This window comes from Melospiza melodia, chromosome 24 (assembly GCF_035770615.1).
Source record: "Melospiza melodia melodia isolate bMelMel2 chromosome 24, bMelMel2.pri, whole genome shotgun sequence".
Lineage (NCBI taxonomy): Eukaryota > Metazoa > Chordata > Aves > Passeriformes > Passerellidae > Melospiza > Melospiza melodia.
Genome location: NC_086217.1, coordinates 5,034,083 through 5,060,784, shown reverse-complemented (window position 1 = coordinate 5,060,784; position 26,702 = coordinate 5,034,083). Strand labels below are relative to the sequence as shown.

Here is a 26,702-nt window from a genome sequence, read left to right as displayed (position 1 = left end):
TCTCAGATCTGTTACAGAGGAGATAATCTGTGGCTGAGAAATGGTAAGAAATCCTGATAGGACCATAGCCTCTTAATCCAGCTCATCCACTGCCTTTCCCTGTCCCTGTGCAATGCCAGGGTTGGGGCTGGGACAGAAAACTTTTTTCCCTACTCTGGAAGAGTCTGAAACCAAGCAGAAACCCTTCCCATGGAATCCATTCCTTCCTTAGAGCTGGTGGAATTCCCTCACCTGAACAGGACTTGTGCTCTGCACCTGGGAGAGCCACCAGAGGGGCTCTGGAAATCTCTCCATGGATCAGCCTGGCCCTTCCTCCAGCAGCTCAGGCTCCCTGTGCTCACTTCCCTGTTCCCTTAGAGCAAATTAAGAGCAGCTATGACTTCTTCCTGTCTGTGTTTGCAATGCCCCTGGCTGATTGCATTTGTGTAATTAATTGCCCAACCTGCGTCTCGCAGGGGAGCGATCCGGAGCTCGTTCTACCTCCTGGCACATGAGGAACAGTGAAATCCTGACACACGAGAAACAATAAATCCTGACACAAGAAGAGAGTAAAATCCTGACACATGAGGAACAGTATTGTCCTGACACACGAGGACATAAACTCCTGGCACACGAGGAACAGTAAAATCCTTTTTCCCACACCTGGGGCAATGGCTGGGGGATGTTCAGCAGCAATAAGTGAGGTGTGAGCCTGCACAAATGGAAAAGTAAAATCCTGACACGTGAACAGTATTGTCCTGACACACGAGGAACAGAAAAATCCTGATACACGAGAACAGTGAAATCCTGACACACCAGGAACAGTAAAATCCTGACACAAGAGGAGAGTAAAATCCTAACACATGAGGAACAGTAAAATCCTGACACACGAGGACAGTGAAATCTTTTTCCCCACACCTGGGGCGATGGCTGGGGGCTGTTTTTGGGGTCCGTAGCTCTCTGCCAGCAGCGATAAGTGAGGTGTGAGCCTGCACAAACCTTTTGCTCGGTTCGCAGCCTTGAAAGAGCCCCGGACGAGCGGGTTTGGAGAGGAAAGAGGCGTTTTCACGGGTCACTGATGCACTTTGAACTAGAGCCGGCAGAGCAGCGCTGACCTGAGCTGCTCCAGCAGCCAAGGGCTGAATCAAATCCATGGGGTGCGCCGGGCTGGGGGCGTGAAATTCCATCTGGTGCCTTTGCTGCTGCGGCTGGGAGAGCCGGGATTGGCAGGGCGGGGAGCTGGCAGGGCCGAGCCCCGGGGATGCTTTGCGTGCCGCGGGGGTAAAGGTGCGGCCGCGGGGGAGGCTGAGCCCCGCTCTTCCCCTGCACACTTGGAACAGCCCTCAGCGGTGTGCCGGAGGCTGCCAGAGGTGTGCGTGAGGCTGGCAAAGCCCCGCGGCCGCAGCCACGCTCGGATGCGGGGGCTCCGTGCGCGTCCCCGCCGCTGCCGAAGGATCGCGGCACCCCCGGGAGCGCGCACCGCGCCCGGCCCTGCTCCCATGTCCCAGCCCGGAGCGACGGCATGAAGAAATCCTCGTATTCAGGTGAGCCTCCCCCTGCTCTCGCCTCTCCCTTTGTGTCTGCACTGGGGAAAGGAAAAGGTTAAAAAAACCCCAGGTACGAGGTGCACCATCCGTCCTGGCTGTTTCGCTGTGTATAAACCAGTGGAAAAGGCTTAAAAAGCAAAGCAAAGGCAGAGCCCGGCACTGGGGACACGGACTTTGTTATCGGAAGGCACCTGTGCCAGCACGGGGTGACATCCAGCACCGGGCGGCAGTGACATGGGAACAGGAATTGCATTGTGTGTGACACTGCCTGCCCTGGGAGTTTCCAAACCGGCTGGAAGTACCCATCAATTGTCCAATTTATGGGATCCCCTCATGCTGGGAGTCTCTATTCTCCCTTCTCCCCCTTTGCCAGCTTTGCCAGGCTTGCCCTGTGGGGTGAGGCCATTGTGCTCTCACCTCTCTCTTTGTGTCTGTACTGGGAAAAGGAAAAGGTTAAACTCCCCTCAGGTATGAGGTGCACCATCTGTCCTGGCTGTTCTACTGTGTATAAACCAGCGGAAAAGGCTCAAAAAGCAAAGCAAAGGGAGCGGGGCGGCTTGTTCCAGGCAGAGCCCGGCACTGGGGACACGGACTTTGTTATCAGAAGGCACTGTGCCAGCACGGGTGACATCCAGCGCTGAGTGGCAGTGACATGGGAACAGGGCTGTGTGTGACACTGCCTGCCCTGGGAGCAGGAATTGTGTGTTACGCTGCCTGCCCAGGGCGTTTGCAAATGGGCTGGAAGAGCCTGTCAATTGTCCAATTTATGGGATCCCCTCATGCTGGGAGTCTCTATTCTCCCCTTCCTGGCTTTGCCAGGCTTGCCCTATGGGGTGAGGGCATTGTGGTCTCGCCTCTCCTTTTGTGTCCGTACTGGGAAAAGGAAAAGATTAAACCCTTCTCAGGTGTGAGGTGCACCATCTGTCCTGGCTGTTTCACTGTGTATAAACCAGCGGAAAAGGCTTAAAAAGCAAAGCAAAGGCAGAGCCTGGCACTGGGGACACGGACTTTGTTATCGGGAGGCACCTGTGCCAGCTCGGGTGACATCCAGCACTGAATGACAGTGACATGGGAACAGGGCTGTGTGTGACACTGGGCATTTCCAAACAGGCTGGAAGTACCATCAATTGTCCAGTTTTTGGGATGCCCTCATGCTGGGGGACTCTTCTCTATTCTCCCTTCTATTGTCTATTCTCCCTTCTCCCCCTCCTGGCTTTGCCCTGTGTGGTGAGGGCATTGTGCCCTCTGCTCCTTCCTCCCCGCTCACACAGGGTGTGCAGTCCTGCCTGGTGTTGTTCCTCTGAATTCCCCATGAAATCCTGTCCCAGGAGGAGCCTGGTGCACCTCGGAGTGGACAAGTCTCCTGTGAGAGGTGTCCTGCTCACCCCACAAAGCTCAGGTGGCTCTGGCAGCTCCTCCAGCTGCTGGACTTTGCTCTGCAGCTGATTTCTGCCCTGCTCCAGGCACCAGCCTGTGGTTATGCTCTGCAAGCCAAATTCTGCCCTGGCTTCACCCTGGCCAATGTGGGGACGTGGTGTCATCAGGCCAGCATCCTCCTAACGCCCCAATTGATTCATGAAAATCCTTTCCTTAGGATTTTTTCCTCCTGAGAAACTGAGAGGCCTCAGGAACAAAATGTAAATAATGATTATCTGCTGCTGTGGAATGCAACAGGTGCATCTGTGATTGGTCTCATGTGGTTGTTTGTAATTAATGGCCAATCACAGTCAGCTGGCTTGGACAGAGAGTCTGAGACAGCTGCCTTTGTTGTCATTCTTTCCTATATTATTCTATTCTTAGCTGGCCTTCTGATTAAACCTTTTCTTCTATTCTTTTAGTATAGTTTTAATGTAATATATATCATAAAATAATAAATCAAGCCTTCTGAAACATGGAGTCAGATCCTCGTTTCTTCCCTCAGCCTGAGACCCCTGTGAACACCGTCACACCCATGGTCACTTGTTTTGGGGAATTTCCCTGGGAATTCAGATTGTTTCTCCAAGACATGGATGTGCAGGGTGCTGCAGGGCCTCTGGGCTCTCTGCTGTCTGTCAGGGGAGCTGGGGATGTGACAAAGTCACTTCTCAGCTGCAAAAGCTGATGCTGACAGCCTCTGGCAGGCTGGAAATGCAGTGCCTGGTTGAGAAACTCCTGAAAATGATGGCAAAGGAAAACAAAATGAACATCTGAACACCTTTTGAGACTAGGTACTTGTTATGTCTGGCCTGATTTGTCCCTCTCTGGCATACTTTGGATCTCTTTTGTGGTCTGCGTCCCCCTGAACCTTGTTTGAGCCTCCAGCTCCATCCTCCTCCATGGGCAGTGCTCTCCTGTAGGGCTGTGCCCTGCCCCAGGCAAGATTTACCTTCCCTAAAGCCCTTCAAGGGCAATCCCAGCCCATCTGCTGTGACTTCTGAGCACACACCACGTATGAAGAGTTTACTTTGGTGTGCCCCAGCTCTTGGGAGCAGAGAGGCTCAGTGAGACCTTTGTGCCATGGCCATGGCACGTGTGGCTCATCCTGGCACTGCTTTTGTTCCTGGAGCTTCTGGCAGCAGCAGCCGGAGGAGGGGAGAGCATGAAACAGGGATTTTACACTGCAATAACTTCTACTGAAGCCAGCTCTTACATGTGTGCCTTGGGGATGTCTGTTATTTCAGTTGCTGAAGGCAAACTTGCCCTGGAATTGTACTTTTTAAGCATTTTTTTGATTCTCACTTTCCATTACTCAAGCCCAATTGCATAGGCCAAAGAAGCAATAGGCAGGATTTGTGATAAATTACATGATTTTTAGGTATTCTCAAGGATGGTGTGAGTGGTTTTGGCCAAGGATGGTTTCAGTTTCAGGTTTATGTGAGATGCCGGCACTCACTAAAATAAGGATCACCAGAATTACAGCACCACCAGAATTATTCACAGTGGTGACGTGTCACCCACCCTCACCTGAGCTGCAGACTCCTAATTTATTGTTTAGGCACTTAGGGAGAAATAACTCTTCATATATGAGCTAAAGCTATAGGAAAAATTACAGGAAGAACAGCAGGAGCTGTGATTTCATCACTGAAGGAGGATTTTCCCATATTGTGACTCGTAAAATGATTCCCTATAAAACATGGGAAATAGAATATAAATCAAATTGGATTTGCTGCTGCTGTCTAGAGAATCTGCGGCTGTCTCATCCCTGGAAATGCTCCAGCCAGGCTGGATGGGGCTCTGAGCAGCCAGGTCTTGGGGAAGGTGTCCCATGGCAGGGACTGCAATGGGATCATCTGTAAGGTCCATTTCACCCCAAACCACCCTGTGATCCCATCTCAGAAGCTCTGGGCATCAGCTCTGTCCTCTGATGGTTGGTTTGGAGCGTGCAGGGTCCCCTCCTGCCCAGCCCCATCCTGTCCCTGGAGGTGCCACCTGCACCTGTGGGCAGGTAAAGGTGTGGTTTGGTTTGTGCCCCACCAAAGGTTTGTGCTCCAGGACATCCAGAGAGGGAAGAGAAGCACAGGGGCTTGTCTCTGTCAGATTTTCTGAAAAATCCCTTTGCTGGCATTTCTTCTCCTGGGAAGCTGAGAAGCCTCAGAGAAGATTGAAAACAATAATTCTCTGATTGCTTCTCCTGTGTTTGCTGATTTGGAATGTGGTTGGAGGTTGTTTATCCAACAGGTGCTTGTTTGATTGGTTTCATGTGAATTGTTTTTACTTAATGACCAATCACAGCCAGCTGTGTCGGGACTCTGGAAGCAGTCATGAGTTTTCATGATCATTCTTGTTCAGCCTTCTGTCTGTATCTTTATTCTTTAGTTTGGTGTAGCATGATATGATGTAATGTAATGTAATATAATATAATATAATATAATATAATATAATATAATATAATATAATATAATATAATATAATATAATATAATATAATATAATATAATATAATATAATATAATATAATATAATATAATATAATGATATAAATTATAGTATAAATCATAATATATTAATTATAATATAATAATCAATTAGCCTTCTAAGAACAGAGTCAGATTCTCAATTCCTCCTCTGTCCTGGGGACCCCTGCAAATATCACAGGTGCAGCTGTGGCAGCACAGGGACAAGTGTCACAGCAAGTCCTCATCCTGCACAGTGAGGGAGTTCATCAAAACAGCCTTGCACAGACCCAAAATAATCCTCAAGGGCTGTCACTGGCCCAGCTCTGTGTGCTGGGGGGGGCCTCGGTCCATATCTGGCTGTAGCTGGTCTGAAATGGGCTGGGAAATCTGAAATTGGGTCTTTTTCAGGCTGATACAGAGAGAGAGACCTGGTGTGGTTCCCTCCAAGGCTTTTAACACCCTGCCACAAAAGCTGCTGGGTGGGGCAGGGGTGACCTGGTGTCTGCAGAGCCCATTGTTTGCTGCTGAACCCGACCCCTCTCCCGTCACTGAGCTGGCACTGTCTGTGTCTGAGCTGGGGAAAAATGAAAAGACTTGTTAGACCTGATTTTTTGTACTTTTTTCCCCTCTAGTTGGCTGGCCAAGCTGCAATAGCAAGGCAAAAATACTGCTTGTATCCAACAAAAACATTGATTTAATTTTAGATTGTCATTTGGAACAGAAATTCAAAATAATTTGTTTTGAAATACATTAAAAAAAATTAAAAAGCCATTGTTGTTCAGCTCAAACTCTCAGCCAGCTCTTCCTCCCCAAAACTTGCATTGAGTGAGAGTGAGGGCGATGTGAAAGGAGAAAAAAGGGTGAGGAGAGTTTTGGAGCCCATGGCAATGCCAGGGTGGAGTGATTCCCCACCTGTGGGGTGTTCCTGGTGTGGGTTTGTGGTGCTGTTACCTTGAAACAGCAGGAAGGAAAATCCCCAGGACTGCAAAATGAACTTGGTTTTTTGATAATCCCAGAACAGCAGGAGGCTCCTGCACAGACAAAGGGCTTGGCATTATTTTCAGGATGCTGAAAAAGCTCTGCAGGTTGGCTGGGTCAGCTGCCAGGAATGATCTGCATCATTCAGACCCACGTGAAAGCTGCTTGATACCAACATCCACAGCTCCCCATCCTTGCTTTCAGCCCCACTACAAACAAAATGCTGTTCCTGCATGGCAAATCCTTGCTCTTTTTTTGACAACCACATCTCCAACTTGTCCATACTCATCTCTCACATTTTTGAACCAGTGAGGAGCTGACATTCACAACAATCACACATTTCTCTGATGGGTTTTCACCCCCAACTCCCTTAATTTATCTATTGTTTTTAACCCCTTGATCCATCACACTGTTCCCTGCTCTGCCACTTCCCCATTGCTGCACACAGGCAGGACAGTGATTCTGATGTTCTGGCTGGTGCCCTGGGATTGTTGTTTGAGCTGTAACAACATTTAAAGGTGTTCAGAGAGAGCAGCTACCTTTGTCCAGAGTGCTGGGCTATCCAGGGAAAAGCAGGAAAAATCCTTCCCACCCCACATCCCTGAGTTTCCCCTCATATTCCTATAAGAACAGGGCAGTGCTGCTCCCTGTCAAAAGCCAAGAAATTCCTCTGGCTGCCCTAGAAAACTCGAGCCCCTACCCAGCGGGCTCAGAGACCTTTGCACAGAGCCCAAGACCCCTGTGCCTTTGGTTTAGCCCTTGGAAAAAACAATTACCAACCTTATATGAAGAATTACAAGCCACAAGAGATTAAGTGGAATGATAGTGAATTTATCACAAAGTGAAAAATAGATTTTTTAGAGTTTTTAGAATGGGGGTTCATGGGGGGCAAGATGGAGGGATCTGGGCATGTCCAGCCTTTCTCCTTCTTCTTCTTGGCCTCCATCTTCTGCTGTGATGTTGGCACTTTTGGATTGGTTTAGAGTAGAAGTTCACTGTCTAACATAGGTGACAGGTATTGGGAAGTTATTGTAAATATTGTACATGTAGTTTTTAGTATAAAAACTATGTGTACATATATAACATACCGTCTTATATACATGTGTACATATATAACACTGCCCCAGGGGCAGGCACAGTGCCTCTGACTGTCTTGCTGAATGGACCTCAGCAAGTCAGGAGAAAGAATTTTATAGATAAGGAACAATAAACAACCTTGAGAACAAGAATAGAAGAGTTCTGACTCCTTCTTCAACCCCCAGGCTTGGAAAAGAGACTTTTTAACACATCCTGGGGTCACTGTGAGCAGCAAAAGTCCTGAGAGCTCCCAAACCAACACTAAGAGGCTCAGGTCTGCACTGTGCAGTTAATACCTTAACAATGAACCATTCTTCTGATCGCTTTTAAAAAGAAAAAGTTGTATTCTTCAGAGAATTAGATTTCTAATCCTCCTGTCCTCTCCTGTGGTAGTGAAGCCTGTAATTTTCCTGAGTGTTACAGATTGTTGCAGCCTCTGCTGGATGAAAGCACCTTGATCTCTGGACAGAGTGTTCTGCAGGGCTTCACAGAGGGGTTTTGTGGCTTAGCAGATATCAGGAGCTGTTGATGGCACTTGGCATCAGTCCTGGCAGACTTTCCTCAGCCCTTCCTTGCTGCAAAACCCGAGGTGGGACCGTGAGAAGTCCAATCAAAAGGCACAATTGTTTTATTTTATTCCTGTGCTGACAGAATATATTGCCAGAGATGTAAATGCAATGTGCCATCACATGTTTCTGATGGCTTGTGATGACTGATGGAGCCTTGTTAATGAAAAACTCTCCTGTGGCAGCATTGTGCAGTGCTGGGGTGGCCAGATCAGGGCTGTGATGGGTTTGGTTGGGTGTTCTGCTGTTTCTGGGATTGGTGGCATGTGTGGGCAGGGGTAGAGCTTTGCTCCAGGTAGGAAAAACATCCCAACATCTGTTAGAAAACAGTTTGGAGAAACAAGGAAATCCAGCCTGGGGAGAAAGACAAATAACAAACCACAACATGCAGACATTTGCACAACACAATGAAAGCTCCTGTGGGGCCCAGTGGGGTGATTTCTGCTCCCCAAAACACCCATCGTGTTCTGTGACCACCTGGGCTGAGCAGGGAGAAGTGGTCTGTGACCGTGTTCACAGGGGTCTGAGGATGAGGGAAGAGATGAGGATCTGACTCCATGTTTCAGAAGGCTTGATTTATTATTTTATGACATGTATTATATTAAAACTATACTAAAAGAATAGAATAAAGGATTTCATCAGAAGGCTGGCTAAGAATAGAATAGGAAGGAATGATAACAAAGGTTTGTGGCTCAGACAGAGAGCCCAAGCCAGCTGGGCTGTGATTGGCCATTAATTAGAAACATCCAACATGAGCTAATCACAGATCCACCTGTTGCATTTCACAGCAGCAGATAATCATTGTTTACATTTTGTTCCTGAGGCCTCTCAGCTTCTCAGGAAGAAAAATCCTAAGGAAAGGATTTTTCATGAAAACATGTCTGTGACAGTGGTGGCCCAGGGAAAGGGGACCTGCTGCAGGGACATCCCAAAAAGCAGCTCTGACAGCCAGTGGGGTGCTTTGCCTGCACCTCTTGGACCAGGGATGTCTTGGGGTTGGTTTGCTGCACAAGTTGTGATCCAAATCCAAGAAATGTCAGTGGAAGAGAAGAGGGCTTTGTATGGCAGTGATTTGTGAGGATTTAACCCATGTGTGAGGCCAGGGAGCTCACAAAAAGCAGGCAGAGGTGACCTGCAGGGGACACCTGTCCCTTGGGGTGCCACGGCCACACCGGGGAGCTCCCCTGGCATCCTCAGGAAGAGCAGCTGAGCCTGTGCAGCCCTGGCTCCCTGTGGGACCACAGCACTGGGAAGGGCAGCACAGCCCTGGTGACTCAGCCTGTTCCCACAGCGGCTGCCTGGGGACAAGGACAGCCCAAGGAACCCTTCAAGGTCTATGTTCCAGAGGGGACAGCCTGGGAAGCTGCTTCCTGCTGTCACTGCTCAGGTCTGTGACCGTGTTCACATGGGTCTGAGGATGAGGGAAGAGATGAGGATCTGACTCTATATTTCAGAAGGCTTGATTTATTATTTTATGATTTATATTATATTAAAACTATACTAAAAGAATACAAGAAAAGGTTTCATCAGAAGGCTGGCTAAGAATAGAATAGCAAAGAATGATAACAAAGCTTCTGTCTCAGACAGAATCTGAGCCAGCTGACTATGATTGGCCATTAATTAGAAACAACCACATGAGACCAATCCCAGATGCACCTGTTGCATTCCACAGCAGCAGATAATCATTGTTTACATTTTGTTCCTGAGGCCTCTCAGCTTCTCAGGAGGAAAAATCCTAAAGAAAGGATTTTTCATAAAAGATGTCTGCGACACAGGTGAGCCTCTCATCCATGGGGGGTGGCACCAGAGCCTAGGAAAGGAAAGGTTTTGTCCAGTGCTGTGACACTTGTGAGAGCAGTGACTGTGCTGGGCAGGAAAGGGAGCCATGGGGTCTTGGGATTTGGTTGTTAATTGCTGGCCTGAGATGTGCAGGATGTCTCTGCTCCAGCACGTGCAACTGAAGAACGAGTCTGGACTCTTCACTTTTCGGTCCTGAGGTTGTTTATTAATTCTTACCTATAAAATTTTCTTTCTGTCCAGATCTGCTCAGCAGGGCAGCCACAGGCACTCTCTGTTGTCCTTTTATACTACAAACTACGTGTAACATATTTACACTTAATTCCCAATGCCTATCACCTATGTTAGACACTGCACTTCTACTCTAAACCAATCCCAAAGTGCCAACATCACTGCAGAAAATGGAGACCAAAAAGAAGAAGAAAGGCTGGACACACCCAAGTTCCTCCATCTTGTCCTTATATCCCCCATACCAAAATCCTAAAATCTATGTTTTCACCCTATGATAATTTTATTATTACATTATTCAAACTTCTGTGACTTTCAGGTGCTCATACAAAGCTGGCAACTTGCTCCAAGAGTCAAAATCAAATCCCCAGGTGCTCTGGGCTGTGTGCCAGGGTCTCTGAGCCCCCTGGTGGGGTCCCAGCAACCCTGGACACCCAGAGGGATGCACTGAGTTCCGACACTTGGGAAGTTCTTGCCTGAGTTTCAGCATTGATCACTGCACTGCACACTCTGAAGCACAATATCACTCATTTCCATGGCCTGAACTTCTCATTTCAGCTTCAAATCTGATGGCCAGAGCATGTCACTGTCCCCTCCATTTCCCTCAAACACTGTGCTGCCTTCATTGCTCCCTCGTCAAACAGATGGAAGTTAAACTGGAGGGATGATTGCAAGTTGGAACTAGCAGCAAAAGGATTTTAGGGTTTTTTTCCCTTCCCTTTGTCCATGCCAGATGAGTATTATTTACAGGAAACACTTTGTACAGCTTCAAGATTTGTTTAGAGAAGGAGTGTAGGGGAGGAGACAGCTAAAGGCAGAATGGAAATTAAAAAAGGTCACAGTAATGCTCCAGAAAATCCATAATTTCCTGGAGTGGGAGCGCTGCTATTCTGGGTGTGCTGAGGGACAAACTGCCTCCCTTTGGGACGGGCTTGGCCTCATGGGGCTGAGCCCAGAGCAGCTGCTGGGGACAGAGGGTCCCTGACACTGCCTGTTCCCTCCGCTCATCCAGAGTCACGTCCCTGGTGGCCCTGCCAGGGAATCTGGGAACACTCCGGGAGCAGCCCCCGGGGCACGTTTGCTCCAGCCCTGATGTTATCCCGGGAAATGGGGATTGCCTGCAGCTTTGTGTGATGGGGACAGTAAACAAAGGAACGGGATGAGATCCCTGAGCCCCGTGGGGTGACTCAGTGCTGGGCTGTGAGTGCCTGGGCACGTACAGAGAGCAGAACAGGCCTTGGAGCAGGACAAGCCAGGACAAGGAACTCACACAGGACAGCCCAGGGAGAGGGGCACGGGGTTGGTGCAGGCTCTGGAGGCTCTGTTTTACCTCCAGAAAAGGCTGAAAAAGAGCAAAAGTCACCCACCCTGGCTGGTGGGGGCCCTCAGCCCAGCCAGGTTGAGATGGGGGCCACCAGCACCTTCAGCAAAGGTCACCAAGTCACCCTTTGCTCTCTGCATTTTCACTTCCATCATTCTCCCAAGACAACTTTCAAATTTAAAAAGCAAAATCAGTAGGAATGAGGATAGAATGAGGATAGAACATTCTTTGCCAGCATGGAATTGAATTTGAAGCATTGCAGTTGATGATGTCACCAGTCCAAGCCTAATTCTCCTCATCCTCTTTGCTTTGACTTTCAATTAACTTTCAAACTTAAAAAGCAAAATCCAGGTACCTTTTAATCAGTAGGAACAAGAATGGAACATAGTTCTCTGAAAGCATGGAATTTAATTTGAAGCATTGCAGTTGATGATGTCACCAGCCCAAGCCTAATTCTCCTCGTCCTTTTTGCTTTGGGAAAGGTTTTCAAGCTCACTGATTTTCAGTGTTCTGGTGATAGAAGTCACATGTGCTGCAAGTGTCACCCACCCTGGCTGGTGGGAGCCCTCAGCCTGGCCAGGTTGAGATGGGGGCCACCAGCACCCTGGAAAGGTCTTTCAGCAAAGGTCACCAAGTCACCCTTTGCTCTCTGCATTTTCACTTCCATCATTCTCCCAAGACGACTTTCAATCAACCTTTAAACCTAAAAGCAAAATCTAGGAATATTTTAATCAGTAGGAACAAGGATGGAACATAATTTTTTGCCAGCATGAAATTTAATTTGATGATGTCACCAGTCCAAGCCTAATTCTCCTCGTCCTCTTTGCTTTGGGGAAGGTTTTCAAGCTCCCTGATTTTCATTGTTCCAGTGATAGAAGTCACATGTGCTGCAAGTGTCACCCACCCTGGCTGGTGGGAGCCCTCAGCCTGGCCAGGTTGAGATGGGGGCCCTGGAAAGGTCTTTGAGCAAAAGTCACCCTTTGCTCTCTGCATTTTCAACTTCCATCATTCTCCCAAGACGACTTTCAATTAACTTTCAAACTTAAAAAGCAAAATCTAGGTACATTTTAATCAGTAGGAAGGAGGATGGAACATTTTTTGCCAGCATGGAATTTAATTTGAAGCATTGCAGTTGATGATGTCACCAGTCCAAGCCTAATTCTCCTCGTCCTCTTTGCTTTGGGGAAGGTTTTCAAGCTCACTGATTTTCAGTGCTCTGGTGATAGAAGTCACATGTGCTGCAGTGTCCTTATCTGAGGTCAGATGTTAGAAATCCTTAAATCCAGACCTTTCTGATGTGTGCTTGCAGCCCACTGTGCCTCATGCAGGGCTTTTTCCCCTCTGGTGTTCTGCCTTCACGTGTTTCAGAGCATGTTTTATAAAACTGGGGATAATGCTGAGAAATGTGAGTTTGACTTCTGCCCAAACTCTCTCAGAACCACCACACCACGGGGTTTTTTGCTTGTTTTTTTAAATTTATTGATTTATTTTTGTTAGCAGGTAAGCTGTGACTCTCAGAGCTGTTATCCACTGAAGGACTGCCATTACTGCAGCTAATTACCCTCTGACTTTCATTTCCATTCGGCTCCATCTGCATCTGTGAACACTTTCCCAAATTGCTGTTTGACAAGTGAGATGCCCCAGTTGTGGAGCCCCACATCTGAGGGCTGGGGAAGGCTCTTGGTGCTGTGGCTTGGGTGGTCTCCTCATCCTGCTTGGCAGCTGCTGCAAGAGGCTCTGAGTTATTTCCCCTGCTGGTTTTTTGTCAGATAAACCTCCCAGCAGTGATGGGAGATTCTCTGACAGATTCTCTGCAGTTAGTGCTGCGAGCAATGAGTTAATCTGGGCAAGGATGAGTTTGATCCATCTGGGGAGGTTTCAGAGCTTCCTCTGCTGTGCATGGTCCTTCATGGAGCAGCCACTGTCCAGGAAATCATCACCATGATTTAAATACATCTCTTTTAAAGTGCATGTGGAGGGGAGGAGGTGTCTGTGGCTGTGTTTTGTGTGTTTGGTTTTGTTTTTAGAGCCCTGTGCTTGAGCTGTGACGGAGAGGGAATATTAAAAAGATATTTCATGATGCGTGTGGATTAATGTTCAGATCTTACTGAGCCTTTCATCTCTTTTGGGCCCTGAATACAAATGTGGGAATGGAGATGAGGCAGAAAAGGCTCCCATGGCAATGTGCTGGGTGCTGATTACTGCAGGGTTTGCATTAAACCCTTTTAGAGGCTGCACCTCTTCCTTGGTGAATGGTTTTGGCAGAAGTTGTAACACAGGAGAAAGATCTGGAAGGTTGGTACAGGGCACACAACTCCTGCTGAGCCAGGAGCAAACCCTCACCTTAATCCTGGCTTAAAATAAGCAGTGTCCTCATTCCTAGCCCTGTGGCAGGGTTTCTGTGTCCAGAGCCCCTCCAGGTGATGCACAGGCTGCTCCTGGCAGGCACACAGGGCTCAGAAATGCTTCCCACAGTTCAGGTGTGCACAGGAGCCTGGGTCAGTGGGTGGGAAAGGATAAAGGACTTGCACAGGACAGCCCAGGGAGGTGGCAGGAGGTTATTGCAGGGAGTTAAGGAGGCTGGAGGTTCTGTTTTTCCCGCAGGAAAGGCTGAAGAATGGCAAGTGTCACCCACCTCACCCAGCCTGGCTGGTGGGAGCTCTCAGCTGGCCAGGTCTGTGCTGGCAGAGCTGTCCCCAGGTGTCCAGCTGGAGCTGTGGCTTTTCTCCTCCCTCCTCACTCCCTCTCTGTGCTGCCTGAGGGTGCCCAAACAGGCCCTGCTCTCCCCAGGGCTGCTCACCCTCTCCTGCTTCCCACCTGGAGCTGCCCTTGTTTGGATTCCTGGGCGAGCAGGGGGTGCCAGGGTGGGTTTGTTTGTGCTTCTCTCTGAGCAAACACACACACAGGTGGCAGGTGGCACCTTGTCCCCTTGCAGAGGGCTCAGGGATCCACAGCAGAGCCCTGCCTTGTGCACACAGCCTGCAGGAGCTGCAGCCCTGCTGGGGCAGGATGTGTTCATTGACATTCTCATCAGGGGCATCACAGGGGCAGGTACAGCTTTCTGCACTCTGGGGACAAGTGGCAGCACTCCAGGAAATCACTGGAGCTGAGGGAGGGTGTTGGGGAAGATGAAACAGGGAAGCCTTATAAATATGATTGCCTGGCAAAAGATTTTGAGAATATGGAAACTCTAAGTGAGATTGAAATGAAAGCAAGCTTTGAGATCCCTCAGTTACTGAACAACTGGCAAACAATAGTGTGGCCAGCTGAAGGTGATCCCCTTTTGATGGAACAACACCCTCTGCTTGCAGACAGGCCCAAGGGTCAGAGCAGACCCTACAGCTTGGCAGAAGGGGCCCAAAGAGGAGTTTTTAGGGTTTAAAACTGCTGCAAAGAGTAGTTTTTAGGGTTTCCAAAGAGTAGTTATTAGGCTTAGCAGAAGGGGCCCAAAGTGTGGTCTTTAGGGTTTGAAATGTAACACAATATGGTAATGTAATGATTCTTATAGGCTGTATGTAAATGCTATAGGATTTGTATCTTGTACTGGATTGGTTAGTGAGAATCAGAATATTCAACACAGAAGAAGATTTATTGGATTGTAATGGGAACCTTGATCTCTTACCCCTTTTACTCTCTTATGTTTTGCTCTCTTACCCTTTCACTCTCTCACCCTCTCTCCCCCTCTCTTCTCTCAGCCTGCTCTGAGCTGTGGCTGCAGCTCCCAGCAGGGCCCTGCACCCAGGCCCTTTGCAACAAACCCCAAGTTCCAGACCTGGCTGCAAAAATCTCTCGTCTCCATCTGTCCCGACTGTCCTACCCTCGTCACTCCTACATGAGGGCAGGTTTAGTTTGGATGTGAGGAACAGTTTTTCACCCAGAGGGTGGCTGAGCACTGAACAGGCTCCTCAGGGAGGAGGTCACAGCACTGAGGCTCTCTGAGCTCAAGGAGCATTTGGACAATGCTCTCAGGGACATGGTGGGATTCTTGGGGTGTCCTGTGCAGGGCCAGGAGTTGGATTTGATGATCCTGATGGGTTATTTCCAACAACAATGGGCAAACAAACCCTTGGGCTGAGTCTCCTCTGCTGGCACCTGGAGCCTCTGTGTCCCCCTGGGGACAGGGCACAGCAGCAGGGTTGGCAAAGGGACCAGCCCTGATGGAAAGCATCTCCTGGTCTCATTTACAGCACTCTGACAGCCTGCCTCCCACCCCTCACCCTGCTGTCAGGTCCTTCCCACATTTACAGGCACCTGCCTGGAGTTCCTGTCACCCTCAGCTCTTCCTCCAGCTGATGATGGCACAGCCTGGCAGTTCTGCCCACGTGGGATGAGGATCTCTAATAGGAACCTCCCACAACCACTGGCTTGAGTCTGGTGTGGAAATCAGACCTTTGTGCTGGTCCTTGACTGGTCCCACTATGTCCTGTTTGAGTTTTTTACAGAATCATAGAACATGCTGAGTTGGAAACAACCCATCAATATCAGTGAGTCCAACTGCTGGCCCTGCACAGGACACTCCAAGAATCCCACCATGTGAGAGCATTGTCCAAATGCTCCTTGAGCTCAGAGAGCCTCAGTGCTGTGAACAAGGTGCTATGCTCTCCCTGAGGAGCCTGTTCAGTGCTCAGCCACCCTCTGGGTGAAAAACTGTTCCTCATATCCAACATAAGCCTGCCCTAACTCAGCTCCAGCCATTTCCTTGAGTGCTGCCACTTGTCACAAGTGAAGAGATCTGTACTGATGCCTTGTGCAGGCTGACCTAGAACAGAGGCTAGACAGAATTAAAGAATAAAGCAGGCATTTATTAAAAGGATCTCCTCAATGGATCCACCTTGGGCAGCACAAGAGCCCAGCCAGGGCTGCACCCAAGATGAACCAAAATGGTCCCAAAATGCACGACTGGGCACGGGGTCTCTCACTGTGATCAGTTCTGCTCCATTTGCATCTTGCAGTTCATTGTCCCATTCCAGCTTTAGCCCATCCAGTCCCATCCTTGTTTTTCTCTCTCCAGCCCACGTTGTTTGTGCTCTGGGGCTGAGATTTGGATCATTTGTCCTTGGTGCCCAGCTGGAGCAGGAATTGTTTTGTCTCCCTGCTCTGTGCACAGAGCTCACCATCCCCTCATGTGAACCCAGACCCACACACTAAAGCAGCACAGAATGTGAAAAATATAAAAGCTAAAACCTGAGGCATCAGTACCTGCCCCTGTGATGCCCCTCATGAGGATGTTAATGACCACAGTGAGGTCTCCCCTCAGCCTCCTCTCTTTGTTTGGTTGTTGTCTTTTTCCAGAGTATTTGCATTAATTTGAATTCTAATAATCTCCAACATTTCATCCTCACTTGGGATTGTCATCATCTTTACTGACCTCCCTTCCCATTTCTGGCGGGAAATGGATGGTGGATCCTTAGCCGGATTTAATCCGGAGACTTTGGATTAAAAGCTGCCTTGACACAGCCCCTAAGAACACCTTGGAAGCATCCAAGCCCTGTTACCTATAGATTATGTGCAAAATAAGACTATAAACCAAGCAGAAACCTCTGCTTTGGGGGCTTTACAGCCTCCTCTGCCTTTTAAATCATGTCATCATAATCTCTGCAAGATCAAGCACTGCTTCAGCTGCAGGGGATTTTTAATTTCACTTTCTCATGGAATAAACTGATGGTGACAGATGCCCAGGAGCCCTGGAGGTCAGTGCTTTGTTTAGACACAGGGAATTTAGGGACTGAAGGGTGACAGTGGCCCCTGGAGAGGGATGTAGATGCCACCTTCTCATGGAGCATGAGTTTGTGTGGCAGTGACATTCTCTGTGCCTGTAAACCTGGACAGAACCTACAGAGGGGCTCTGGGTTCCTCCAGGCCATCAAATAAATATAAATGGACAAATAGATAAATATTTATATATATAGAAATATAAATGGATAAATAGAAGTGGATAAATGTGGCTTTTGCCTGGGAAACAGAGGAACATTTTCTCTCACTTGGTTTGTGTGGTCAGCCTGGGGCGCCATCAGGTGCCCTGGGCCCTGTTCCCTGCCAGGTGATGCAGATAAACCAAGTGCTTCCTATTCTGGCAGCTCATTCAGACATTGATCTCAGAGCTGAGGGAGATAATTTCCTCTATTACTGAGGACTGAGGCCAGGAAAAAAACAAGGTGGAATTTAATTTTGCCTGAGTTGAGCCATCTCAATGCATCTCTGAATCAGAGCTGGTCCCTGCAGCCTCTCTCCAGCAGATGATTCACCCTATTCTTCCTGCTGGAACCCTGGTCACTGGGAATTTCAGACTTTCTGTGCTGACAGACACTGACCCCCAAGAGAACACTGCATTGACCTGAGGCTGTGGAGAGGCTTCCAAAATGGAATAACAGAACTGGGATTGTGGGTGTGGAGTTTGAATAGAAGTGTGTGATATCACAGGGTGGGAAACTCAGAGTTTAAGGGTTTAGAATATATTGAAATATACATAAAGCAAGATGGAGGTTTTAGGGCAGAGGGCTGGTCCTCCTTCTCCTTCTCCTTCTCCTTCTCCTTCTCCTTCTCCTTCTCCTTCTCCTTCTCCTTCTCCTTCTCCTTCTCCTTCTCCTTCTCCTTCTCCTTCTCCTTCTCCTTCTCTTCTCCTTCTCCTTCTCCTTCTCCTTCTCCTTCTCCTTCTCCTTCTCCTTCTCCTTCTCCTTCTCCTTCTCCTTCTCCTTCTCCTTCTCCTTCTCCTTCTCCTTCTCCTCCATGGGTTTGGGTGGTTTTGTGTATTTGGTTAAAAAAGTTCCCATTGTGGGCCATGGGTGGTTGGTTATTGGGTTAAAAGTAAAATAATTGAGGTGTCATTTCTTAATTGGACAGTTTATCCTTAAAAGACCTTGTAGAGAGAGAGAGGTCCATTTTTAGTTTGTTAGAGAGAAGTGCTGTAGAACTCATGGTTTGTGAGACTGTGACAGAGATAAGAACTAACAAACACCTGAGTCCAAACAAGAAATTCTATCTTGTGCATTTAATCCTGACCATGGCAAAAATAGAACCAAAGATTCTACATCTTCCCCCTCCACCTGGGGCTGGAGGTGACTCAGTGCTGCGGAGCCCAGCTCCTGGTGCCTGTGACTTCCAGGTCCTGCTGGACAGAGGAGCCAAACCCTCTGGAGATCTCAGGTTGTGATCCCATCCTTCCTTCAGGCACTAAATCTCAGGTTATGATCCCATCCTTCCTTCAGGCACTAAAGCAGGAGGCTGAAGGAAGGATCAAACCTGTGGTGGTTCCTTGGTGAGGCAGCAGCATCCCCTGCAGCTGGGGCTGCTGCCCTGGCCTGCTCAGGGCACAGCTGGTTGAGGAGCAGCTGGGCCATGCTAAGGACAGGCACTGTCACATGTGTGATGTCTCAGACATGGCAAATGCTCTCCTCTGGCTCTGAGACTGCTCACAGAGAGGTGCTTCAGTTGAGAGGAAGAGGGCTGCCAACAGGAAGCTGGATGAGGCAACAGAGAAACATTTTCTGCTCATGATCTCAGCCTGTGGAGATAAGGCTGGAATTCTAACACCCCCCACAGCATCCTGCCTTGGCCCCATGTCAGTGCTGCAGCTGGGGAGGGGAGGGAGGTCCCTGCCTGGGTGATGCTCCTGCCAGGGGTACAAAAGGTGGTTTGGGCTGGAGGGATGGGCCAGTGCCATGGATCCCCTCTGGACAGGAGGTGCTGGAGTGCTCAGGCTGCAGGAGATGCTGTTTGGGAAAGGTCAGCTCCTGTAATGAACTCTGACCATGGTGTTGGGGCCACCAGAAGTGACCTGAGCCTCCAGACAGGGAAGGAGCTCCCAGGTGTGGCTGGCAGCAGGCTGTGCATGCCCCAGGGCATTATGTGGTTCACTCCTTATGGCACAAGGTGCCTGTTCAGGAGCTCCACCTGATGCCTCAAGTTTTAGCTTTTATAATTTTCACATTCTGTGCTGCTTTAGTGTGTGGGTCTGGGCTTCACATGAAGGGATGGTGAGCTCTGTGCACAGAGCAGGGAGACAAAACAATTCCTGCTCCAGCTGGGCACCAAGGACAAATGATCCAAATCTCAGCCCAAGAGCACAAACACTGTGGGCTGGAGAGAGAAAAACAAGGAGGGGACTGGATGGGCTAAAGCTGGAATGGGACAATGAACTGCAAGATGCAAATGGAGCAGAACTGATCAAAGGGAGAGACCCCAGGAGTGCTCGTGCATTTTGGGCCCATTTTGGTTCATCTTGGGTGCAGCCCTGGCTGGGCTCTTGTGCTGCCCATTGATGAGGTCCTTTTCATAAGTCCCTGCTTTATTTTTTAGCTCTGTCCAGCCTCTGCTCTAGGTCAGGTTTCACAGGACATCACACCCCCTGGAATCCCTGCTTGGCGCAGCGCGGGGGCTCGGCAGTGCCAGGGTCAGTGCACCGGGGTTTGGGTCACTCAGGAGTGGCAGCCAGTGCCTTTTTTGTGGCCAGGATTTGCATAGTGGAGACTGAACATCTGGATTGTTGGGGTGAGTGACTGGGGGGGGGTTCTGGATGGGGCCCAGGGCTCCACTGCCAGCTCCGTTACACCGAGCGCGCCACGTCCCACGGACAATGCTGCCTTTCACCAGACCCACAGAATGGGCTTTGTGCCTCCTGTGTGAGCCCTCTTTCTCTCCAGAAAGGCTTCCTCAGAGGCTGCAGGCACTGCTCCATCACTTGGGATGATTTTCACCTGTGCCAGGAGTGATTTCACACTGCCTTTTGCCAGGCTGGGCTGGTTGGTGGTGCCAGGTGCTTTGCCCTTCCATAGCTGGAGAAGCCCACGAGGAGAAGGAGTTGCTTTGGGACCTCTTGGTACCTGGAGAGAGGTGTGTGTCATCATGGAGTAGCATCAAAAAGTGATTTTTATATCTGGGCTTTATTTAAATGAACCCATTGCTAATTTTCCTGCTGCTCTGCTCTAGAGCATGGCTTGGCAGAAAGGGAGGTGCTGGATCTAGAATTATTTTATTCCTAGAATCAAAAAATATTCTGAGGTGGGACATACAACGTTCATCAAGTCGAACTCCTGGCCCTGCACAGGACAGCCCCAAAATCCCCCCTTGTGCCAAGTGAGAACCTTGTCCAAACTCTTCTTGAGCTCTGGCTGGGTTGAGGCTATGACCATGCCCTGGGGAGCCTGGTTGTGCCCCACCATGCTCTGGATGAAAAATCTTTTTCAAATACCCAACCTATCCCTCCCCTGGCACAGTTTTTGCTGTTTTCTTGAGTCGTCTCATTGGTCACCAGAGATAAAAGATCAGTGCTTGCCCCTTGTCCCTTAAAGATTTTAAAGAACAAACCAACAGCATATTGGCACTTACATATTGATTCCACATCTTGTTTTTAAATGAAATTACTGCTTCTGTGCTGGGGATCTCTGATGGATTCTGGGCCATGGGGACTTCTGAGAACCTTTCATTCATTAAATGCCTTGGAATTTATAGAGAGAGTCTGGGGGCTGAAGGGGAGCACACAAGAAATTTAATCTTGGGGTTGACTGGCCCCTCACAGGCAGAGCTCTCTCTTCCATCTCCAAGTCAGAAAGACCAACCATGGTCCCAAAAGCAGCTACACGAGTGGCTTGAGGGTCATCCTGTAAGATCCAGATGGAATTGTACTGCAGTTTGTAAAGGCACTTCTGCAAACTCCAGTGAAAGCTGATCTGCAGCATTAGGCACTCAAATATGTCCCAAGTTTGGCTGAAGTTCTCTTCCAACTTCCCTGCTGGGCCATTATTAAATATAATTGCAAGATACAAGGAAAAACACCAAGAAATGTTATTAGTTTATGAAGCTGGGTTGCCTTGGCTACTTCTGAGGTAGAATTAATAGGAGAAAACCCTTAATTGTATGAGGCCAGGGCTTCACTGTAGTCTCAAATTGTAATTTCCCTTCTCTCCAGTTTAAGGACAGCGGACATTATCTCAGGAATCTATAGATAGTGTCTGAGTCATTCTTTAAAGAACAGCTAAAACGTAAAAACATTAAATAACATATCCCTGCAGCTCCTCTGACCAGGGGAAGTGTTTGACACCTCATTTTACGGGCAGGGGAGAGTATGTGGAGGAGGAAAATTACGTGCAGAGAGTCATGTTGGAGTCCTGATGGTGGCTGAGCAGTTCTGACTCCTCTGCTTGCAGCTGGCTTTGCCCCATGGCTGAGCTGGTCCTGCCACCTCAGCATCTGATCATAGGAGCAGAGAATCAAGATGTGACTGGGCTTGGGGACAAAGATAAACGTACATTTATGATGTGCCAAAGGAAAAACTGCCATTCTGAGCTCAGTTTTTTTTTTTGTGCAGGGAGCTGCTGAACCTCAGTTGGGAGTTTGGGCTTTCTGACTTTCAGGCAATTCTGGGCAGCATCAGAGCAGCCCAGGGGCATCACCGTGTGAGCTGTGTGGTGCTCAGGGTGTGCTCAGGCTGCTGCTGCACTGGGGCTGCTCAGGTGGGAGGGCTCTGGCAGTGTTTGCAGCCTGGAGCATATTTAGAATGTATTTATCTGTGTGGAGGGGAAAGTGGCCATTGTCTGCTTGATTTGGTACTCCTCCAAGGTAGCCTGTTCTCAGTGGAGTGGCCAGGCCGTTTGTGGATCTTGACCCTGAATTTTCATCTGAGTTTCTGGCTAGGAAGGGATTTGGTGACCATGGGCCCTTGGCTGCTCCTTTCCCTGGTGCTGGTTCCTTCACTTCTTGGGTTTTGGTTGTTAATTGCTGCCCTGAGATGTGCAGGATGTCTCTGCTTCAGCCCGCACAACTGAAGAACAAGTCTGGACTCTTCACTTTTTGCCCTTGAGGTTGTTTATTAATTCTTATCTATAAAATTTTCTTTCTGCCCAGCTGAGATCTGCTCAGCAGGGCAGCCACAGGCACTCTGTGTTGTCTTTTTATACTACAAATTACATATAACATATTTACACTTAATTCCCAATGCCTATCACCTATGTTAGACAGTGCACTTCTACTCTAAACCAATCCCAAAGTGCCAACATCACTGCAGAAAATGGAGAACAAGAAGAAGAAAGAAGAAGGACTAGACATGCCCTGATTCCTCCATCTTGTCCCCGTAACCCCCATACCAAAAATCCTAAAATCTACATTTTCACCCCATGAATATTTTATTATTACACTATTCAAACCTGTGTGACTTTCACATCCCCATATAAAGCTGGCAACTCACTGCAATGATCAAAATCAAGCCACCAGGTGTTCTGGGCAGCATACCCCGACGCGATCCTCTGGACACCCAGAGGGATGTGCTGAGTTCCCACATTCACCCAGGTGTCTCCTGGCTGCAGTGGAGCAGCTCTCATGAGGCAGGAAGGAAAAGGACACTTTGGAGGGAAACTGGGACTTGCAGCTGAGGAAAATCCCAGGCTGAGCTTTTCCCTCTGCTGAGTCGGATCCTGCTCTCACACCCAAAGGCTGCCCTGCTTCTCCTGCAGCTCTCCCTGGGGCTGGGTGTTCCAAGGTGTCTGGGGCTGCTCCGTGGGTCACCCAGGCTCAGCAGAGCCCTTAACCCCTGCCCTTTGTGGCCTGCTGCCCTTCAGCCCCTGAGCTGCTGCCTCTTTGTTCTGGGCTTGTCTCCTTTGCACGTCCCCACCCCTCTCTGGCAAAAATCAACATTTGCCTTGCAGAGCCAGGCCAACAGAAGGGGTCTGTATTCCATCCCGATGGCAGCCCCAGGCTTGCAGGGCTCCCTTGATAAATCCAGCGGTGTTTGTTGCCAGGGGGACCCTCTGAAACACAATTTTGGGAGTTTTGTGTGTGTGAAACGAGCAGGGAAACTGTGAGCACTCACTGGGGCTGAGAATAAAAATGCGATTGGGTTATAAGAAGATGGCAAGAAATTGATTAAAACTCTAAGTAAGGATGACTTTTACATTTTGTTTTGTTTTTAAAAGTCATCTAAGGATGACTTTTAAATTTTATTTTGTTTTTAACCTGAAGTACCACGTTGCTGCTTTGTGTGCTGGCACTGCACATGGTGCAGGAGCAGAGCAGAGGGGCAGGCACTGGGCTGGGGGGTTTGCAGCAGGACTTTGCAGCACTGCAGGCCTGGGGGAGTGGGGTGCCTCAGGAGTATTTGATCCATATGGAAATACCACACTGGAGTTTTAAAATTCCTTTCCCCTCCTTCAAATCTGCCCGTGGTTTTCTCCAGCTCATCCATGGCCACTGCCAGATGAACCTGAGGGAGTGAGGTGAGGGAAGCTGTGAATGTTGGGGGGTTTTGGAGGGTGAAGGATGAGCACTGATTATTTGTTTTTCCCTTGTTTCCATAGAGCTCTGAGTGCTGAGCCTCATCCCTTGTCCACTCAGGCTCTGGGGGACACTTGTGTTATTAAGTTAATTAACCAACATGTTTCTAGCTCGCAGGAGCTCTTGTGGCAGCTGGTTAATGTAAGAGTTTGATGATTAAAGTGAGAGTTATTTCCTTCTTTAGCAAGGCTGCAGCTTGGATGGGTTCAGATGCTTTCCCTCCTTCCCTCCTCTGCTGGGATGCTGCAGGTTCTGCAAATGGGACCAGGTCCAAGCTGCTCTTGCCATGACTTTAAAAGCTCAAAACCCCCTCATTTAGTGAAAATGCCACGAGGTACCTGTTAATTGAGTTCCAGTTCTTGGGTCCTGCTTCTCTCTCTTGGATTTTGACAGATAAGGACTGTGAGCAAGTGAGGAGGGTGGTGAAGACAGAGAAAGTTTAGAGGGACAAGATCTCTCTGGAAAACTGGTCAGCATCAGCAGTGAACTTGGTTAGCATCAGCAGTGAACTCCAGGCAGTGAACTCGGAGGGATTTTAGACTTGATGGTGGTTACCAGCTCCATCCCCAACCAGCAGAGCTTCAGGAGAGCCGTTCCTATTCCCACACAAACCATTTTCCCTTTCCTCCTGCTGCTGAGTAAAAGCATCCCCTGAGCCAGCAGAGCTGACAGCACATATAAAAGACCCATTTTTGCAGTCTCCTTCCAATTTGTGTGGACATTGGTGGTGTGAATATTCATCTGCACAAGTCATCTGCTCTGGTGACGTGGCACCTTCGCCACTGCCCGGATTACTGGAACTCTCCAACCAGAAGGATCACAGATGATGACTAACACACTTTATTTTCTATGAAAAACTGCTTGTGCTATTTTTTTTTTAGTGCTTTCATGATTGTCCAGCCTATCTCTGAATGAGTATCAGCTGTGAGGAATTTGTGGTCAGTAAAGAACAGATGATCAGGAGGGGTGGTGAAATGATCTTGTTATTTCTATGAAGTGAATATCTGAGGACTGAGCTTACTCACCTCAGAATAAACTCATGGGGAGAAGGGGGAGTCTCTGTATTGTTTAAAGGCCATTTCAGCTCTTGAACAACTTGCCAAAGCACTTGAAGTCACTCCAATGTTTAAGTCTTGACACTGAAATTGGATTTCTCCAAAAAGCCAAGACTTACTTCAAGCACGAGCTTGAATCCACTCTGACCAGACAGAAGTGCGTGCTCTGGGGTTTGTGGGTCAGCCAAGGCAGTTTTCTGGCCTTAAGCTTTATGGATGCAAAAATTGATTTCCTGAGAATTACTGCAGTTTAATTTGAGTTAGCAATTTGGATCAGAGCCTACATTTGAGCCAAGGTTCAAGTGCTGTGTCCCCTGTCACCTGGTTCTTCCACCTGACAGCTCCTTGCTGTGGCCAGAGCACTGCTGGCCCTGGGGAGCCTTTCTAACCCTGCAAAAACTGAGGCCTGAGTTCTTGCTGCCTCTTATCATCAGCACAAGCTTTTGGAACATTTCTTTAGTGTTAGAATTCTTTTGGCACCTGTTAAAGTAAAGTGTTGTGGTAGGAATAGATGCATCTTGCTAATGCCAGTTTTCCTGTGGTTTCCATTTGAGGGTGGTTTCCTTGAGGGTGATTTTGACTCAGGCTGGGTTCTTTTTGAGTGTGAACTCATGGCTCTGTGTGCTGGTGAGCAGGGTTCTGTGGCTCCAGCTCCCATGGGTGGTGTTTTAGGCTGTCTGTGCTCAGCCTTGGACCTGGACACAGCTTGTTGGTGCATCTAGGCTGTGTTGGAGAAGGTAGTGGAGCAGTTCTGAGTCTGCAATCGATCCCCTTTGGCCACAGCATCCATCCCTCCAGCATCCCTCCCTCCATAATCCTTCCCTCCATCCTAGTAGCATCCCTCCCTCCATCTCTCCATCATCCCTCTCTCCATCCCTCCAATATCCCTCCCTCCCTCCCTCCCTCCATCTCTCCTCCATCCCTCCCTCCATCTCTCCAGCATCCCCACCCCACCAGCATCTCTCCATCCTGGTGAAATCTCACTTTGCTGCCAGAGATATTTGATCCAGAATGAAACCATGCACTAGGGTTGAAGGTTTTTTCTTTTATTTTTCTAGCTGTGCTCAGCTCCTTTGTAAAGTTTCTGTTACACAGAATCTGGAAAAGTGTCTTTTATTCTTCAGTGCATGTTTCTGATTAGTATTGGAAATGAACGTGAATTTTTTCCCCTTATTTTTTTTCCAAACTGTATTCCTTTTGAGGTTAATGTTGCAAGTGGATTTCAAGCTAATGGAAGAGAAGCTGTAATTGTGTGGTTCGCTCGACTCAGAGCCATAGAGATTCTTCTTCCTTTGCTGATCTGCACCCAGATGTTTCTCCCTTGCCCCCTGTGTCCCATCTGTCTGCAGTGACCCCTCCATGTGCAGGCTCTGCCTCCAGAGATGTCCTGTGTCAGCACTGCAGCTCTGCACCATTGGAGGAGCCATGGAGGGTCAACCCATGGGTGGGATTTCCTCCTGTTAACAGCTCCAGGTCTTCTGCAGTCACTCTTTTTTATCCCTGGAGGTTTTAGAGCCTGTCTGGGTGAGCTGCAGCTGTCAGTGAAGGTGATTCCCTGCCCACTCTCTGGATGGTACCATGCCGTGGGTACAACGAGAGGGATTGCACACCCTGAGAGGTCTGGGAGTGTTGAGATGGACCTGCACAATGGACAAAGAGTGGAGAACCCTGTCCCATCAGTGTGCACTGGTACCTGGGCAGGGCAGTGACACCCTTGCTGTCCTCCATGTGCTCCTGGGTGACACAGGATGGGCTGGAGCAGGTGGGGCTGGGTGTGTGCAGTGCACAGGGGTGCAGGTCCTGCCCTGGGGGGAGTCAGCCCTGCCAGCCTGTGCTCTAAACTGTCGCAGACATCTTTTTATGAAAAATATTTTTTTTAGGATTTTTCTTCCCGAGAATCTGAGAGGCCTCAGGAACAAAATGTAAACAATGATTATCTGCTGTTGTGGAATACAACAGGTGCATCTGTGATTGGTCTCATGTGTTTTTTTGTAATTAATGGTCAATCACAGTCAGCTG

General features: G+C 48.8%; 1 protein-coding gene across 1 annotated transcript in view; it reads left to right on the top strand.

Moving 5' to 3' along the window:
- The first annotated feature begins 1,434 nt into the window (after window positions 1-1,434).
- The window catches only part of SEPTIN9 (septin 9), a 160,773-nt gene continuing 135,505 nt past the window's right edge, over window positions 1,435-26,702 (top strand). Inside the window, exon 1 of the mRNA XM_063175466.1 lies at window positions 1,435-1,523. Within this exon, the coding sequence (XP_063031536.1) occupies window positions 1,502-1,523 (22 nt within the window). The 5' untranslated portion in view covers window positions 1,435-1,501. The remainder of the gene's footprint in view (window positions 1,524-26,702) is intronic.